The sequence below is a fragment of the Rhinoderma darwinii genome, chromosome 12 (assembly GCF_050947455.1).
Source record: "Rhinoderma darwinii isolate aRhiDar2 chromosome 12, aRhiDar2.hap1, whole genome shotgun sequence".
In the NCBI taxonomy this organism is placed as follows: Eukaryota; Metazoa; Chordata; class Amphibia; order Anura; family Rhinodermatidae; genus Rhinoderma; species Rhinoderma darwinii.
The window spans coordinates 61730510-61749657 of NC_134698.1; the positions used below are offsets into that span (position 1 = coordinate 61730510).

Sequence of the window (19148 nt, forward strand, 5' to 3'; positions counted from 1 at the left end):
TCCAGGCAAAAGATTAAGGCCACATGTAGGGTGTTTCTAAAACCGGGAAACACTGCATAATAATTAGAGAGCGGTCTTGTTATGGTGGCACAAGCCGGGCACCACATATTGGCATATCTATGCAAAAAATCCAATTTTCACTCTGCAACGTCGAGTGCACACTAATTTCTGCAAAACACCTTTGGGGTTAACATGCTCACTACACGCCTAGGTGAATACCTTGAGGGTTGTAGTTTCCAAAATGTGGTCACTTCTGGGGGGGATCCACTGTTTTGGTCCCACAGGGGCTTTACAAAAGCGACATAGCGCCCAGAAACCAATCCAGCAAAACCTGTACTCCAAAAGCCAAATGCTGCTCCTTGCCATGTGCCCAAACAGCAGTTTATGACCACATATGGGGTATTGCCGTACTCGGTAGAAACTGCTTTACAAGTGTTGGTGTTCTTTTTTATTTATTTGTTGAGAAAATGAATCATTTTGAGCTAAAGCTACATCTCATTGAAGAAAAGGGATAGTTTTCATTTTCACTGCCCAATTCTAATAAATTCTATGAAAAACCTGTGGGGTCAAAATGCTCACTACACCCCTAGATGAATTCCTCAAGGGGTGTAGTTTCCTAAATGGAGTCACTTCTTGGGCGTTTTCATTGTTTTGTCCCCTCAGGGGCTTTGCAAATGCGGCATGGCCTCCGCAAACCATCCCTGATGTGTGTCCAAACAGCCGTTTATGAACACATGTGGGGTATTGTTTTACTCGGGAGAAATTGCTTTAAAAATTTTGCCGTGCTTTTTCCCCCTTTAGTCCTTGTGGAAATTTAAAAAAAATTAGCTAAACCTAAATTTTCTTTGGAAAAAATGTAGAATTTAATTTTTACAGCCTACTTCTAATAATTTCTGCAATAAACCTGTGGGGTCAAAATGCTCACTATACCCCTAGATAATTTCCGAGGTGTGTAATTTCCCAAATGGTGTCAATTTTGTGGGATTTCCACTGTTTTGGCACTGCAAGAGCCCTTCAAACTTGACATGGTGCCTAAAATATATCCTAATAAAAAGAAGGCCCCAAAATCCTCTAGGTGCTCCTTTGCTCCGAAGGTCGGTGCTTCAGTACATTACCACACTAGGGCCACATGTGGGATATTTCCTAAATCTGCAGAACTTGGGCAATAAATAGTGGTGATGCATTTCTCTGGAAAAACTTTTTTTGTTACAAAAAAAAAAAAAAGGATGAAATATGAATTTCTGAAAAAGAAAAAAAAAATTAATTTGTAAATCTCACCTCTACTGCGTTAATTTCTGTGAAACGTCTAAAGGGTTAAGAAACTTTCTAAATACTGTTTCGAATACTTTGAGAGGTGAAGTTTTTAAAATGGGGTGACTTATTGGGGGTTTCTAATATATAAGGCCCTCAAAGCCACTTCACAACTGAACTGGCCCCTGCAAAAATAGCCTTTTGAAATTTTCTTGAAAAATGTGAGAAATTGCAGCTAAAGTTCTAAGTCTTGTAACGTTCCTAGAAAAATAAAAGGATGTTCAAAAAACTATGCCAATCTAAAGTAGACATATGGGGGATGTTAATTAGCAACAATTTTGTGTGGTATAACTGCCTGTCTTACAAGCAGATACATTTAAATTGAGAAAAATTCTATTTTTTGCAATTTTTCACACATTTTGGTGTTTTTCACAATTAAATACTTAATGTATCGAGCAAATTTTGCCAGTAACATAAAGTCCAATGTGTCACGAGAAAACAGTCTCAGAATCGCTTGGATAGGTAAAAGCATTCCAAAGTTATTATCACATAAATTGAAACATGTCAGATTTGAAAAATTAGGCTCTGACAGGAAGGTCAAAAGTGGCAAAAGAGGGAAGGGGTTAAAGGGAATGTGTCATTAGAAAATTAGCTATTGATTAAATGGTCACTAACTTTTATACAAACTTTGCATAAATAAATAGTATTCACGAATATAAGAAACTTTTTAAATATATATTAGAGAAAAACGCCGTTAACTCACTCTGAATTTACTGCTAAATCCCCCTCCTCAAAGACATTATCAGCTTACAATTGCCAATAGAAGTCTATGGAGAAGGAGGAGGGAGCCGAGTGGGAGAAGCAGAAAGACACAGAAAGACGCTGTTGCAGCTTCTGATACAAGTGTTATTTCTCACCCCAGTGCTGGATTCACAGCTTCAATGCTAAGTAATGCTGCATAATTTTCTCCATGGTGCTGCTACGTCTGTGTGTGTGCTACAAGGAGATTGGGTAGCAGGATGTGCTCTTCCTTGTGTGGAATGTATGGCAGACATGATAGCAGTTATGCTCCACCCACTAGCTTAGGGGAATTAGGGTATGTTCACACACGCACTGTTTTCAGACGTAATTTGGGCGTTTTAAGCCTTGAATTATGCCTGAAAAAACGGCTCCATTACGCCTACAAACATCTGCCCATTGCTTTCAATGGGTTTTACGATGTTCTGTTCCCACGAGGTGTAATTTTACGCATCACTGTCAAAAGACGGCGCGTAAAAAGACTCTCGCGTCAAAAAAGTGCATGTCACTTCTTGGGCCGTTTTTGGAGCCGTTTTTCATTGACTCCATTGAAAAACAGCTCCAATAACGTCCGTAAAATACGCAGCGAAAAACGCGAGTTGTTAAAAAAAGTCTGAAAATCAGGAGCGGTTTTCAGGCGAAAACAGCTCCGTATTTTCAGACGTATTTTGGTACTGTGTGTGAACATGCCCTTAGAGAGAGAGCATGCAGTGGGCAAACTGCTAAAAATTTTTTTGAAGGATACAAGGCATATAATGGCCATATATAGTATTATTCCTTTTGTACACGTACATGACAGCTTATTCTGAAAAGTCACCTGTTAGGTACGTATTAAATCTACTTTTTAAACATTTTATTTTTTTATTGAGTTTTTTTATTTTCGATGTTATTTTTTAATATTAAACCCTAAAACATTCCAGTTTTTAATCTGGCCACTGAGCCTCACAATAGACTGACCCTTCCTGTTCTGTAGAGATCACTCATTATCATCACATGTAGGACTACAATGACAGGTAACACCTATATATAGATATCACAGGATCCACCATTCACAACAAGGTGATGGACACAGCTCTCCCCCTATCCCTTCCTGCACAATTACCTATGTACAGGTCACAGAGCATGCCTAGAACACTCTTCCATATAAGTAAATGGGTCAGCTCCAGACTATTGTTTTCAATAGTAAATGTGGCTGAGTAAGTTTTACTATTAGTACAGAAAAAACATAGGCGATACATTCCCTTTAAGCATATTATAAATACAGGCCCGCGATGTCTGTGCTAAATGACCAAAAATAACGAACTAATAAAAACAAACTCATCTGCTTATTTAATACTGAAGAAGCAAAGCAGCTGATTCATTGCTCATAAGGACAGTGCTTCCCCCATCCCATTGGCAGCCGCCTATGTGTCTGTGTGTATAGTGAGGAGGAAGCCATTCAGGACCCTGCAAGGCTGTGGAAGCACCATCCTCATGAATACAGCGGACTTGTAAGCAATAAGAGAACATTGGCTGAACATTTTCTTGGGCCATTTGACACACAAACAGACCTGCAATTATCATATGGTGCAAGTGACTAGGATTCAGTTGGTTGGTTAACATGCTTCTTAGGATGACACTACTTGGAAAGATCGAATCTGTCTTACCCTCCTTTGAAAGCAACATAGGTTTTCTTGCAAGTATGATAGGCTTCTTAGTTTTATTATTTAGCATTTCATTAGTTTCCTCTCCCAGCTTTAAGGATAGATACGGCTCTCTGTTTGGAAGAGGGAAATTTATAGATGATGCTTTCTGGAGAGCAATGTCCAAGTTTTTCTTTTTCGTTTCAGCCTCTATAGCTTTTTGCTTTTCGTGTAAACATTCAAATTTTTGTAGCACAACCTCTTTTGGTTTCCCTGCGTAATTATAAAAAGTAAGAAACATGAATACCTTTCTATACCTATCAATATCAGAATACATTTGTGTATAAAATCCAAAGCAACAGAACAGCTGTCGGGAAGTCTAAACTTTGCTGCTATGGATTCCTCCTGCTTATAGTGCACTGTGGAATTGCAATCGCCCCATATATTGGGTAAGGAATCTCAAAATTCTAGGTACACTTCAGACTGAAGTTAAAAATGCATTCAAAGACCTGTCATTGACAATTCTGCTTCTTTCACCTACAAACGTGAAACATTTACGTTTCCATATCTGAAAATACGGTTCCGCCAGGATGCCTTTATTTCAAAACATATTTTTAGCAACATATCTGCTTGCGTGCGCACATCTGGGTGCAATAGAAGCATATTTGCAAAACTAAAGAAAGGTTGTTAGTTGAAATGCTTATAAAATAGCTAAGAAAACGCCCCCACTTCCAAGATGTAATAACAAGACAAATATTTATTATTGTTGTTTTCACTTGTACTTTATATACAAACAGTATTCTTTAGGCCTCATTCACACGGCAGGGTTTCCCGGCCGGGTGCCGGCCGTTCATAAATCGGCCGGCACCCGGCTGCATTAGGAATAATAGACCCCTAATGGGGCTATTCACACGACCGATTTTTTGACGGCCGGGAAAACCGGCCATCAAAAAATAGGACATGCTCTATCTTCGGCCGGGTACCCGGCCGCCCAGCTCCCATAGAAGTCTATGGGGCCGGGTAATACACGGCCATCACCGGGATGTGTCCCGAGTGATGGCCGGGTTTTCCGGCGCTTGCGCGCTATCTCCTCCTCCTCACAGCGCAGAGTGCATGTGAGGAGGAGGAGTTGATGCCATTCTGACGAATGGCATCGCTGTACACTGTGTGGCAGGGCCGGGGTGTACAGCAGGTGGAAGGGAGCGCTGCGCTGGCTCCCGTCCCCTGCTTGTTTTCCTGGCCCGGCGACACCTTCGATGGCGCCGCTAGTAGCAGCAGCTGCTGCGGCTGCTACTACTGTAGCGACACCACTATAGCAGAGCAGGGAGGTATCTCCCCGCTCTGCTATGTGCTAGCCGCACTTTAGCTCCTTGAAGGAGCGGAATCCCTGTGTTTTCGGGGATTCCGCTCCTGGACAGAGCGCTTGATGTCTCTGTCCATATCTGGGCAGTGACATCAGGGGAAACTCCTGAAGCGGAATCCCCGAACACATAGGGATTCCCCTTCAGGAGTTGCCGCTGATGTCACTGTCCAGATCTGCCCGGCCCGGCACGGATGCAAAACTTTATGCAAACCGGCCGGGCAGAATGGCCGATTTTACCGGCCGGCACTCGGGCTCGGGAACGACCCATTCGTGTAAATCCCGCCTTAGGAATATTCCACCAACCTGAAAGATTTGACACTTTCTTGATCAACTGAGTTTGTGTCTGAGATAGCAAAGCTTTTTTTTTTATAAGTGTATCGGCGGTGTCAGTCAAATCCTCAATCTCTTCTATGGCCTGAAAGTCAAAGGGGAAAAAAAAAAAAAGGTAAGCTTTTCTGATAAACAATAAACTGGCCCCTGCCATTTCAGGAAAAAATAAATCTGACCTGTTTAAGGATATAGCTCTTAGAAACTTTAGGAAGGTTGTGAAGACCAAGAGAGTTTTTCAGTTCTTCAAAGAGATCCCTCATCTCATTTCTTCTCTTCCGCTCATTTGCCGTGTGGTTCTGACGGAAATGCTCTTCTCCTGTTGAAAAGACGTCCTCTACATTCACCTTAATAAAACAAAGACACAAAAAACAACTTATTATTATTTGGTGTTGACTATTACTGTGAACCATAGTTATATATTCTCGGTGTATTAGTGTGCTAACTCTTGCCCCAATAATCCAAAAGGGCATTAAAGTGGTACTGTTAGGGTCAGTTCACACAGACTTTTTAAAAAAAAAAAAAAAAGTTTTAACATGGAAACCACGCCGAAAAACGGCCGAAAATGCCTCCCATTGATTTCAACGGCAGGCGGAGGCAGAGAAAGCGCATTTCACTGCGTTTTTGCCCATTGGTGCTCAATGACCGAGGGCGAAAAACGGCATGCAGGCAGATCAAAATCTGCCTCAAAATTCCAAACGGAATTTTGAGGCAGATTTTTCTGCCTGCAAAAAACTCAGTGTGAACATACCCTTAGATGGGGAAATTCATTATTGTTGGATAACATCATCCAAGACTTATTTGCAGAAGGCTGTGTGTTTACTCGTGTGCAGAGCCTAAGGTCTTGGATAGATGACCAATACACAAGGAAATAAGTAACTTACAGAAGTGTCTGGCAGCCGTTTATTCTCCCTGCCCATTGGAATAAACATACACACTCGACCGATCCAAGCATGTTTATAGTGAGATCAGGGGAGCGCCGGTCACGTGATGCGTCTCCAGCAGCAAAATCTTTACTTCCGGCGCTAGCCCCTCCATGATCTTTGAGTTCCGTTTTCCGGCCTGCTCAATGTACGGAAACGTCATTCCTGACGTCACTGCACACTGAGAGAAGAGGGGGACCGGATACTCTTTCACCGGCGTCTGAGCATGCGTGGTTGCTCTCATAGCTTGTATGACCGGCCTTGCTCCCGGCGCATGGCATGCTGGGAGAAAAGCGATGCATGCTGGGAGCGGACCCGAAGCTGTCATAGGAGGCATGTAAACAGAGTGAGGAATGTAAAGAGAGAACGTTTACAGCACAGAAGGAAACAGAAAACTTCAAAAAGGTATTTAGGCGAGTGTATTCATAGCTAAAAAAAAAAGCAAAACTATTACGATTATTATTTTTTTTTAACTCGGAAAACCCCTTTAAAACTAGGTAGGTCACCATAATCTGCCGCATAGCTGATCCTTTTTGGAATGTAAATATTACAGAATCAGAGTTTACTATACCTTGTAGTGCTTCTTGTGTCCCTTTGAAAATTTTCCTCTAGTGCCACCTCTACAAAAGAAGAAAAGAAAAACGGACCTGTTTAAATTGACCTCTTTTGTGGGTATAGTTACATAGTTACATAGTTAGTACGGCTGAAAAAAGACACATGTCCATCAAGTCCAACCAAGGGAAGGGAAAAGGGAAGGAAAAATTTCTACACATAGGAGCTAATATTTTTTTGTTCTAGGAAATTATCTAACCCTTTTTTAAAGCCATCTACTGTCCCTGCTGTGACCAGCTCCTGCGGTAGGCTATTCCATAAATTCACCGTTCTTACTGTAAAGAAGCCTTGTCGCCTCTGCAGCTTGAACCTTTTTTTCTCCAGACGGAGGGAGTGCCCCCTTGTTTTTTGAGGGGGTTTTACAAGGAACAGGATATCACCATATTTTTTGTATGTGCCATTAATATATTTATATAAGTTAATCATGTCCCCCCTTAGTCGTCTTTTTTCAAGGCTAAATAGGTTTAATTCTTTCAATCTTTTCTCATAACTTAAATTCTCCATGCCCCTTATTAGCTTCGTTGCTCTTCTTTGTATTTTTTCCAACTCCAGGGCATCCTTTCTATGAACTGGAGCCCAGAACTGAACTGCATATTCTAGATGGGGCCTCACTAATGCTTTGTAAAGTGGTAATATTACCTCCCTGTCCCGCGAGTCCATGCCTCTTTTGATACACGACAATATTTTGCTGGCCTTTGAAGCAGTTGATTGACACTGCATGCTGAAATTTAGTTTATGATTTACAAGTACACCCAGATCCTTCTCAACAAGTGAATCCGCCAGTGTAGCTCCCCCTAGGACATATGATGCATGCAGGTTGTTGGTACCCAGATGCATAACTTTACATTTATCTACATTAAACTTCATCTGCCAAGTGGACGCCCAAACACTTAGTTTGTTTAAATCTGCCTGTAATTCATGAACATCTTCCATAGTCCGAACTATATTGCATAGCTTGGTGTCATCTGCAAAAATAGAAATAGTGCTATTAATCCCATCCTCTATATCATTAATAAATAAGTTGAATAATAGTGGTCCCAGCACTGAACCCTGGGGTACACCACTTATAACCGGTGACCATTCAGAGAAGGAATCATTGACCACAACTCTCTGGATACGGTCCTTGAGCCAATTCTCAATCCAATTACAAACTATATTTTCTAAACCTATAGTCCGTAATTTACCCATTAGGCGTCTATGGGGGACAGTGTCAAATGCCTTTGCAAAGTCCAAAAACACTAAATCCACAGCGGCCCCTCTGTCTAGACTTCTGCTTACCTCTTCATAAAAACAGATTAGGTTAGTTTGACAACTTCTGTCCTTAGTAAAACCGTGCTGGCTGTCACTTATAATGCTATTTATTGTCACATAATCCTGTATATAGTCCCTCAATAGCCCCTCAAACATTTTCCCCACGATGGATGTTAAGCTTACTGGTCTATAATTACCCGGGGAAGACCTAGAGCCCTTTTTGAAAATAGGCACCACATTTGCCCTGCGCCAGTCCCTTGGCACTATACCAGTCACTAGAGATTCTCTGAATATTATGAAAAGGGGGACAGAAATAACTGAACTAAGCTCTTTAAGAATTCTAGGGTGTAACCCATCTGGTCCCGGGGCCTTGTGCACATTTATTTTATTTAATTTAGCTTGGACCATCTCTACATTCATCCAATTCAGTATATCAGCCGATATATTAACAGCACTGGCACCGGCTACATCAGCTGCTCTTTCTTCAGTTGTATATACAGAGCTAAAGAACCCATTTAGTAACTCTGCCTTCTCTTGATCCCCTGTGATCAACTCCCCATTACCATTATCTAGGGGTCCTACATGTTCAGACCTTGGCTTTTTTGCATTTATATGCTTGAAGAATTTTTTAGGATTTGTTTTACTATCCTTGGCCACCTGCCTTTCATTTTGTATTTTTGCTAATTTTATTACATTTTTACAGATTTTATTAAGCTCTTTATATTTTACAAAGGCTACAGCTGTACCCTCAGATTTGTATTTTTTAAATGCCCTTTTTTTGTCATGTATTGCCCCTTTCACAGAAGGTGTAAGCCATGTGGGGTTTAATTTGAGTCGTTTATACTTATTACCTGTAGGAATAAATTTTGCACTATAATAACTCAAAGTAGATTTGAAAATCTCCCATTTATCATTTGTTCCATTATTTGACATTAGTTCTTCCCAGTCCATATCCTGAATTGCAGCCTTCATCCTGGGGAAATTGGCTTTCTTAAAATTAAATGTTTTTGCCCTCCCAGCCTGCGTTTGTTTTTTACAGTATAGGTAAAATGTAACTATATTGTGATCACTGTTACCGAGGTTTTCACGAACATTGACATTCCCAACAAGATCTGCATTATTAGAAATGACCAGATCCAACAGAGCTTCACCTCTAGTCGGGTCTTCCACAAACTGGCCCATAAAATTTTCCTGCAACAGGTTGAGGAAATGTCTCCCCTTTGCAGTTGAAGCCGAACCATGACACCAATTAATATCCCGGAAATTAAAATCTCCCATTATCACTACAGTACCCGCCTGTGCAGCCCGCTCCATCTGTTTATATAGCTGAACTTCCATCTCCTCAGTTATATTGGGGGGTCTATAGATTACACCAAAAGTAATTTTTTCAGTGTTTACCTCCCTTTCTAGTTCCACCCACAAGGTTTCAACCTCCTCACAGTCTTCACCCACTATTGTCTCTTTCACACTCGCCTTCATATCACTTCTCACATACAGACATACACCACCACCTTTCCTATTTGTCCTGTCTTTACGAAAAAGTGTAAAACCCTGTAGATTTACAGCCCAGTCATGTGAAGAGTCCAGCCATGTTTCAGCAACACCAACTATATCTATATTTTCTTCCAGTATCAAGGCCTCCAGCTCCCCCATTTTACTTGCTAGACTTCTGGCATTTGTGAACATACACTTTAACTTGCCTGTCAGTTTTTCACTTTTATTATCAGAAATGTGATTTGACATTAATCGGTCCTTTTTATTTACACTGATGTTTTGTAACGAAAGGATCTCCTTATCCTGTTGTCTAGTCCTCTCCCCACATTCTGTTTCTCCCCCCACCAATATAGTCTGACCCCTCTCTAACCTGGCTACCCCTTTTTTTTCTACATTGACCTCCCTCCTCAGCCCTAGTTTAAATACTCCGCCACCCCAGCTAGAATTCTCTCCCCCAGCACAGCGGACCCCCTTCCATTTAGGTGCAAATCATCTGCAGAATACAGTTTGTACCCCAATGAAAAGTCAGCCCAGTGCTCTAGGAACCCAAATCCTTCTCCTCTACACCAAGACTTCAGCCATGCATTTAACTCCCTAAGCTCCCGCTGTCTTTCCTGTGATGCGCATGGCACAGGCAGTATTCCTGAGAATACAACCTTGGAGGTCCTTCCCTTCAGCTTGTAGCCTAGTTCTTTAAAATTATTCTTAAGGCTCCTCCACCTACCATTTATTCTGTCGTTGGTACCGACATGGACCACGACAGCTGGATCATCACCAGCCCCTCCCAGCAATTTGTCCACCCGTTCCACCACATGCCGAACCCTGGCACCAGGGAGACAGCAAACCATTCGGTTGAGGTGGTCTTGGCGACAAATAATTCTATCCGTCTTCCTGATTATAGAATCCCCTACGACTATCAATTGTCTTGGCTTACCTGCATTACCATCCCTCCGACTACTAGCTGGGCTGTTCTCCCGGCTGTTAGGGAGATCAGTATCCACTAGGGCTGCCATTTCTGAGACTGACACCCTCGCATCATCACCCAAAATGGCAATTTTGCCTGGAATGTCAGAAACCGGATCGGCCTTCCTTGTCTTTGACCCCTTTCTACTGCCCCTAACTACATTAACCCAGCTACTTACCTGATCCTGCTCACCCATGTCTTCACCCTCCAGTTGTAACCCACTAACTGCATAATTTCAGCTAATGCTAAAGCAGGATTTATACAGTCTAACATTGCAGCATTTTTTTTATGCATCCAGTGCTCTCCAAGGTGGGTTTACGTTAATACCCCAAAATTGCCAAATTTGTTAAAAATAAAAAAAGCGATTCTCACTTGTCCTTATTAAAAGTAACAGTAGTAGCGGACGCCTTCAGACGAGCTATATTTATCTTCTCAGAAAGCTCTTCCACAGTTTCAATGTCCACAGACTCATCAACTTCACTCTAAATAAGAAAAGTAGAAGAATCAGAATGAAAATCTTATATCCCATGTTACTCATTTTATACATGACTGTGGAATAGGTTGGGGTAATATAAATAATAAAAAGCATAATCATACTAAAAAAGAAATACTTTAATATTAAAATTCCACCCAATATATTGGCTCCTTCAATTTCAAAGCTAACCTGTGAGCTATCTTTCAGTGGCAGAACAGAGAAAATTAAATGGTGGTTATAAAATATTTGGCGAAATTCAATATATTGTTTAAAGTTGGCAGATAATACGGAAAAATAGAAGAACTTACTTCATCGTCAGTATTGGGGTTGCTCTGATTTTCTCTATTGTCACAAATAAATAGTTCGATCTCTTCATCCACTTGCGGACTTCGGCGTAAATTCTGATCAGATGACAATGCAGGGACTTGTGCTTTTGCAGATCTCTGCTCTATTAACGATTCTGCTTTCTCTCCAGTTTCAAATAGTTTCTTTGGCTCTACCCCTGCAGCTACTTGTTGGACATACGCAGATACTAAGGCCGCAGGACTGTCCCCTTTTTTGACTTGACTATTGAAATCTGGTGGGCTTTGTTGACGGTCAGCTTTATCTGCTGGACCTTGGGCTCCTTCGGTCAAATGACCTTGGTCATCTTTCTTAGCCTCTTGGAAAAAGTCTACATCTGAAGAAAGCAATTCACCAAAAGAATCAACCCTGAGGCGAGACTGTTCATGATCTTGCTGTCCATTTTGGCATTGCTCCTCTTTATCCAAGGCGTGGACCTCTTGAATCACAGATTTGATTGGTTCCTTTGTAGACCTTTGCAGCTCCGCTTCATTCTTGCCATTTGCAATTTCGGACGTAGCCTGCCCTACACATTCTTTGCGGTCTTCCTTGTCAAATGTTTCCTCGCTTGAACCAGATGGTAGAGGACATAATGATGAATTAGAGAGCTGCTGATCTTTATTAGAATCACTCACAGTTGCTGACTTATCACCCATTAGTGTTAGGTTAGATTTTGTAGCAGCATTTACAGGGCTGTCATTTAGTGATGTAGGTGGTGGGACATTTGTCAAGGAAAGACCTCCTGATTTGAGGGGCTTCACGTTAGGAGTAATTATAGCGTGTGCACTAGTAGTGGAAGTTACAACTTGTGGAAAAGAAAGAGATGCCTCGCTGTTAGGGGAGGTTGTTTTCATTGCAGCTGTACTAGATGGAGAACAAATGGGTGCATTTTGTGGAATAATTGTTAGCCCAGATTTATTTGGGCTCGTCTTGGAAGGAGAGACAGCAGGTAAATTGGTTGGAGCAGAAGGCGGAATGGAGGTTGCTGGAATGGAAATAGAAGTGGCGGCTGCAGGCTCAGGTTTTGTTGGAGGAGGAAAGTTGACACCCATAGTAGAACCTGAGTTATAATGCATAAAGATAAAAACAAATTTTATATGATGTCAAAATATAAATCAAATTAAAAGGCTTCTATAATACAATATGAGCTTAGGTATTTAAAGTGTTGTTCGGTTTCATTTTTTTAATCTAAAAAGGTGCAAAATTCTCTACGGATTAATTTTAGAATAGATCGTTAAAGATGTCAGAGCTCCGTTTTTTCTGCTCCTTCCCTTCACACATCCATATATTTACATGATCAAATTCAGGCTGCCTGCAGCCGCCACCAGGCAGAGCTCTCTACAAATGGATTTGTACAGATCGCATTGAACTCAATGACAAACTTTTCAGCTCCCCCTTAACAGGGTTTTCCTACGAACTAAAATATAGTTAAATGTGCCCATAAATGGCAGTTATGCATTTGTGAAATTACATGTCAATTTCTAAACTGTACTGTTATAAAGATATATTATTACCATATCTCTGTCAGAAGTTTTGTTGGGTTACTGGTTGCCCTTGGATCCAACCATAACCCATTCCTCTGGCTATGGTCAGGAAAAGACACATCCCGACCACAGTATGGCTTTGTGGTCGCTATCAATGTTCTCATGAACGCGCTTTATTTCATTTGCACTTGGGAACTTCCGATTATTCCCGAGTACTTGGCGTGACTACAAGCCTGTAGCTGCTACTGCGCATGCACAGCACTGTCCAAATCCCCGCCTGCACTCGGGAACTGGCAACTGTTCCCGAGTGCTTCTGCTAAACTTGCATTTCAGCAATACTGTATGCACCCGGGAACCAAAGGATAGGCCACCAATATAAATTGCACCTTTATAAATAACACCTTTAATAGGCAGTGTCTAAGATTTTATTTCAGGGACCACATTTTCATTGGATGAAAGAACATTTAGTGCTCAGATATATAATTACAAAATAAATAATAAACAGACATTTTTATTTTGTACTGGGAAACAAAGGAACAAAAAGATATGCTTTTTAGGGTGGAACGGAAAATAAATAGCAATTCCTCCATGGTTGTTTGGGTTTTTCTTTAGGGCGTTCACCGTGCAGCAAAAAATTACATGTCACATTTATTCTGTGGGTTAATACGATTTTTTAATTATGTTTAACAACATAAAAAAGAAAAACCATTTGGTAAAATGTTTTTAAATTAGTGTTACAGTACGGTGTCGTCTGTGATATACAGTCGACACCTACTGGGTATGTAGCGATACTTCCCCTTCCTGGCTATGACGTACATTTATGTCAAATGTCAGGAAGGGGTTAAAATCCTACTCAACCTTTGTGAGTATCTTGACTTCTACATGGATAACACATGATTTACAACCACTAAAGGCATCCATTTTTGTACCCATAGGGGTTGTATCAGAGTCCTCCAGTCTTCCATGGCAATATGCAAAACTGTAGAATGCAACTAAAATAACAGGACATTTTAAAGGCTAATATTTCCATTTTAGAAGGAAATATTTAAGTGTACCCAACTTTTCAGAATAAGCGGTCATATTTGTGCACGAGTAATAACACAATACCTGACCATTATAGGACTTATATATGGAAAGCTTTAGCAGTCTTCCCCTCTGTAGGATCTGTCTGTCATTCTCCGTTTACTCCCATACACAGAACACACAGAGCAGAGAACATTCTGTAGCACACTCTAAGGTCTTATTTACACAAGCGTATTTAACGTCCGTGATACGCGCGTGAAAATCACGCCTCGCACGGACCTGTTAGTCTATGGGGCCGTTCAGACAGTCCGTGATTTTCACGCAGCGTATGTCCGCTGCGTAAAATTCACGACATGTCCTATACTTGGCCGTTTTTCCGCGCATCAGGCACCCACTGAAGTCAATGGGTGCGTGAAAATCACGCGCAGCACACGGAAGCACTTCCGTGTGTCACGCGTGATTCGCGCAACAGTAGATAAAGAAATGAAGGAAAAAATAAAAGCACTTCCTTAATTTCTTTTTCTAAACATCAAACCGCGTGTCATAAGGATGGCATATGCATGAAAATCACGCAGCCACGCACCATTCACTGATGACACACGGAACTGCAACGCGCGCAAAACGCGTTTTTTTCGTGCGCAAAATGCACATGCTCGTGTGAATCTGGCCTTAAAAGTAGCAGCATGGAGGATATTATACAGCACTAACGAGCATTGTAGCTGAGAATCCAGCACAATGGGGTGACATAAATCTTACCAGTAGCCTTCGTCTCATCTCTCTCTCTGCTCCCTCCTCCGTCTCCCCACTACACTCTCCATCAACTATTTAGGGCAGCAGCATCTGGTTCTCTCTCTCTCCTCCTGCTCCCCCTCCCCTCTCCATAGACTTTTATGGGCAGGCTTCGAAGACACTGGAGTGTGCTTTGAAAGACTCCACCCCACTTCCTGCAGTTAGTCTCCTCTGCACTGTAACTAAATACGTATTTTGCTTGGAAACAGGGGGTGGACAGCAGATTACAGGAAGGAAGACACCTAGTGCCAGTAACATCACTCAGAATTTAGTTATTATATCCATGCAAATTCTAGCAGTAAGCAAATTACGAAATGCATATATAAATCGGGTATACTATTAGATTAACATGAATTGTTTGAAACGTTACTGTCTATTAAACTATCCAAATTAGCAAACATTAGAGATATGGCAGATTACATTCTTTATACCTGTATTACGGATAACATATTGCTGGATGCTTGGTTGAATATTGGCAGAATTAACTTGCTGCAATGGCACAAGCTGAATAATCTGGCCATTGGGATGCCTAAATAAAGTGACACCATTAGCACTCTTTATGGGCTGTAAGACCATCTTCTGTCCGGCAGACGTCTGCACACACTTTGTAGGTCGAGCAGGAGCAGAGGCATTGTTTACCGGAATTAATAGAAGTTGAGGGCCTAACCGTTTTTCTAATCCTGGGGTCACTCCTGAAGGACTTGATGCGGATACAGTTGAAGCTCCGACTGTAATGTTTAAGATAAAAACAAAATTAGCTATAAATGTAAGCATGTAACTGCAACATAGATCAAATGGATGGTGTCTGGGATTTATGCCCTAGCCATTGACATTAAAATGTGGTCCTTAAAGAGGACTTCGGTTTTGTTTTTTGCACACATTGGTAGAACAGTGAATTTTAAGAAACTTTTTATTGTGTTTGTTTGTATTAAACCTTTCGCTGCCGTGAGTTTTTAGCCATTTTACACCTGTTAGTCAAGAACATTTTCACACTTTATACATGTCCAAATTAAACCTAAATTACAAAATAAAAAAAAACAACCCCACATACCTATATATTTTGTGAAAGTAGACACCTGGCACATTGTCAAAATGTCATTTAGCACTTAATACACACAGGCATCGTCATGCAATTTTGTGTCAAAATTAAATTTTTCATTAAAAAAAATGCATACAAATTGATTATTTTGCCTAAAAAAGTTTGATCCAAGTAGAAAATTAAAAGCACCACATGACCTAAAAATAAAAGATCAATAAGTGCAAAGTTCATACATACCACTTATGTCTATATGCAGACCTTCATAAAATCACCAGAATTGAACAGACCAAAAAACCGAGTTTTAAGCTAGTAATTTATAGAAAATAAAAAAAGAAACAACCTTATAAAATAAAGGAACTATATACACAGCTTAAAAAGTTAGTGCATGCCCAAATCTTATATATTTCCTGAAAGAAGACAACCTGACGATTGCAATTCTCTTGACGGGCTGTTTGAAGCGATGTCCACCTTCACATAACTTTGTGACAAACAGGTATAATTTGAATTTAATTTTTAGATGCATTAAAACATATTTGTGCCTAAAACTCACGTACAATTAGAGGTATTTTTAACGCAAAAACAATGTGGAAATAGATCAAGGTGTGTAGAATTCATTCATATATAACACATGTCTACATAAAAAAAAAAAATAAAAAAAATATCCCACAAAATACTTGTCCATCACCCACAAATGTGTTAAAAATATATACTGCACACAGCTGCTATGCTAACAAAATTTACATTTTGGGAACGCACAGCATACTATGTATAAAAATACAACTTCATTTATACACACAGCCTCCTTTACATCAAGCATGATCATAAGCAAAAATTGCATGAAATTTTTAATTTGCTACTACAATACATACTCAAGTTGACCCCTTATGCAAATAAAATGTACCCTGCAAAGAACTGTAAGATGTTCATACATACCACACGTCTACGTTCACAGGTGTGTGTTAAAAGAAACGCCAAAACTGCATGAATGCACAAACCAATTTTTGCATGCAAATTTAATTAGGGATTATATAGGTATATCATTTTCCATCCCCCTATGCAAAGTTTAAGGCTGCTCTTAAATGCCGTGGTCAAATACCCTTTTTTTATTGCTGCGATTTAAAAATAAAAAATTATTTCATTTTGCCACAATTCCGCAAAAATGGCAGCAAAAATCACAAATTGACTGCAACGTGTGAACAAAACCTAACCCTAATCATTACTTGCAAATCCCTAAACCCAGGGCCGGCTCCAGGTTTATTTGGACCGTTGGGCGACAAAGACTTAGTGGGCCCCATTGCGGGGGAACTCGCGGCAGCAGTACAATGGCAGAAAACGTTGTGCCCCCACAAAGAAGTTAGGCCCTGTTTATGCCCCCATATAGAAGTCAGGCCCCTATTTTGCACCCCCATATATTTAGTGCCCTCTGTAGATAGTGCCACACACCCCCCCACCTAGGTAGTGCCACACAGCCCCCTCCCAAGTAGTACCACACAGCCCTGCCCCCTAGTGCCACAAAGCCCCCTCCCAGATAATGATAAACAGCCCCCCTCCCTGGTAGTGCCACACAGCCCCCCTGCCTGGTGGTGCCACACAGCCCCCCCTACTTGTAGATAGCGCCATTGGGGCTCCCTCTAGGAGTGGAATGCCCAGCCAGAGCATTGCCGACGCTCTGGCTGGGGATTCCTTTCCAGGAGGAGTCCGACGACAGCACAGTGGGCGGGCCTGCCCAGCAAAGTATTAGATTCATTTATCGCAGTGCTGCTGCTTCAGCTATGCCACTGTCTGGGGCTCGTCCAGGAGCAGAATCACCAACCAGAGCGTCGGCAACTCTCTGGCCGGGGATTCCACTCCTGATGGAGCCATGACTGCAGCATCAGCACCCGGCAGCCAAGTGTGCCCCCCCCAAGGGTAATGGGCCCCGGCACTTGCCCGGGTTCGCCGGGTGTTGACGCCGGCCCTGCCTAAACCTAATTAGAAATGTATTCCGCTCTAGTTATAATCATTATCGGTATGACTAACATGTATCTCTAGGGAAGCAGTCAGCATATTTTACGCTAAGGATTGGGTTTGAACAGGATAGGGACAGTGTAAAATGTACAAACTTTATTGAGGTTTGTGTGTTCGTGTGGTGAGGGTGCTTAGTGTGACTTATTTGACGCAGCGATCCGGACGCTGGAAACCGTCTGGGTCGTGGAGTCAATAAACGGCTCAGATGGGCCGGCTACCGCTCATCTCAGTCCTTTTCTGAAAAAAATAAACAAATGTGACATTCAGAAAGCATGTATGCTCTCGGATTGATAAGTGGGGGTGATAACACGAACAAAAGTTAATGTTACCCCTCCCCCTGGGAGAATCTACAGCCATACAGGGACAGTAGGAGGAACACATTCTCCTTCTCGTTCTACACGTCCACCGTTTCCCCTCCCCCCTCCACACGGCAAGAATCTTAGCTTTAAACCAAGACCTAGATTGCAGATCTAGTCTGAGCTAGAGCTGTTCCTATCAAGGACATATCAAATACATCCTTGGCCACCGAAGTGCCTCACTGCCAGGGCCTACGAGCCAAGTCCTTGGCAGGAAACTGTTAAAAAAATAAAATAATTAAAAAAGGATAAAACTTAGCATTTTTTGCATAAAATATCACATCTCTATGTTTAAAGAAACCTGTCTAGTAATTACAGTAGAATTAAAATATAGAACACAAAATGTAAACTTAAAAGGGAAACCTCCCCTAAATGACAGTAATCAAGAAATAGATTAAAAGACGCAGATTCTAAATACATCATTTTTTTATCTTTCTACTCACTTGCACCCGGCTGTAAGTCTACAAACAAGCCGTGCGTTGCATGCGGATGACGGGTCTTAGTAGTCCTCTCCAATATATTGCCGAGCTTCGTAGTCCACTCTATGCATCAGCATGCAGTGAGCGGCCAGTTGGTGACCTTACGGCGGGGGAATGCAGGTGAGTAGAAAGATAAAAATTGCAGATTCGGAATCAGCATCTTTTAAAGAGAACCTTTCACCTCCCCATACATGTGCAGCTGAGTGCAGCATGTAATGGGGAGGGCTGCACTCACTCTCCTCGCACTTGCGGTGGCACGGTCCATATCTGATTGGACAGTGTCACAGCCATAGTAACACGCCCCCTTGCCAGTACATGCCCCGTTGACAGTTCAGGGGGTTATTTAAATATCGGACGCCAAATATAACGCCACCGATATCTAAATAACGGAGGGAGGTAGAAAAATAAATGTAAAGTGCCCCAGGGTTTGTGCAGCCCTCCCCATTACATGCTGCACATGTATGGGGAGGTGAAAGGTTCTCTTTAAGCTATTGACGGATTACTGTAGTTTAGGGAATTTTTTGAGGTTACAAAGTGGCTTTAAAGCGT

General features: G+C 41.5%; 1 protein-coding gene across 3 annotated transcripts in view; it reads right to left on the bottom strand.

Annotated features, from left to right (window-relative positions):
* Window positions 1-19148, bottom strand: part of MGA (MAX dimerization protein MGA) — an 83716-nt gene that overhangs the window by 9078 nt on the left and 55490 nt on the right. For all 3 annotated transcript variants that reach the window (XM_075844856.1, XM_075844857.1, XM_075844855.1), the window contains exons 16-22: window positions 15150-15446; window positions 11389-12482; window positions 10978-11087; window positions 6856-6904; window positions 5541-5708; window positions 5338-5449; window positions 3696-3944 (exon numbers count right to left, since the gene is read on the bottom strand). In XM_075844856.1, coding sequence (XP_075700971.1) covers window positions 3696-3944; window positions 5338-5449; window positions 5541-5708; window positions 6856-6904; window positions 10978-11087; window positions 11389-12482; window positions 15150-15446 — 2079 coding nt within the window. The remainder of the gene's footprint in view (window positions 1-3695; window positions 3945-5337; window positions 5450-5540; window positions 5709-6855; window positions 6905-10977; window positions 11088-11388; window positions 12483-15149; window positions 15447-19148) is intronic.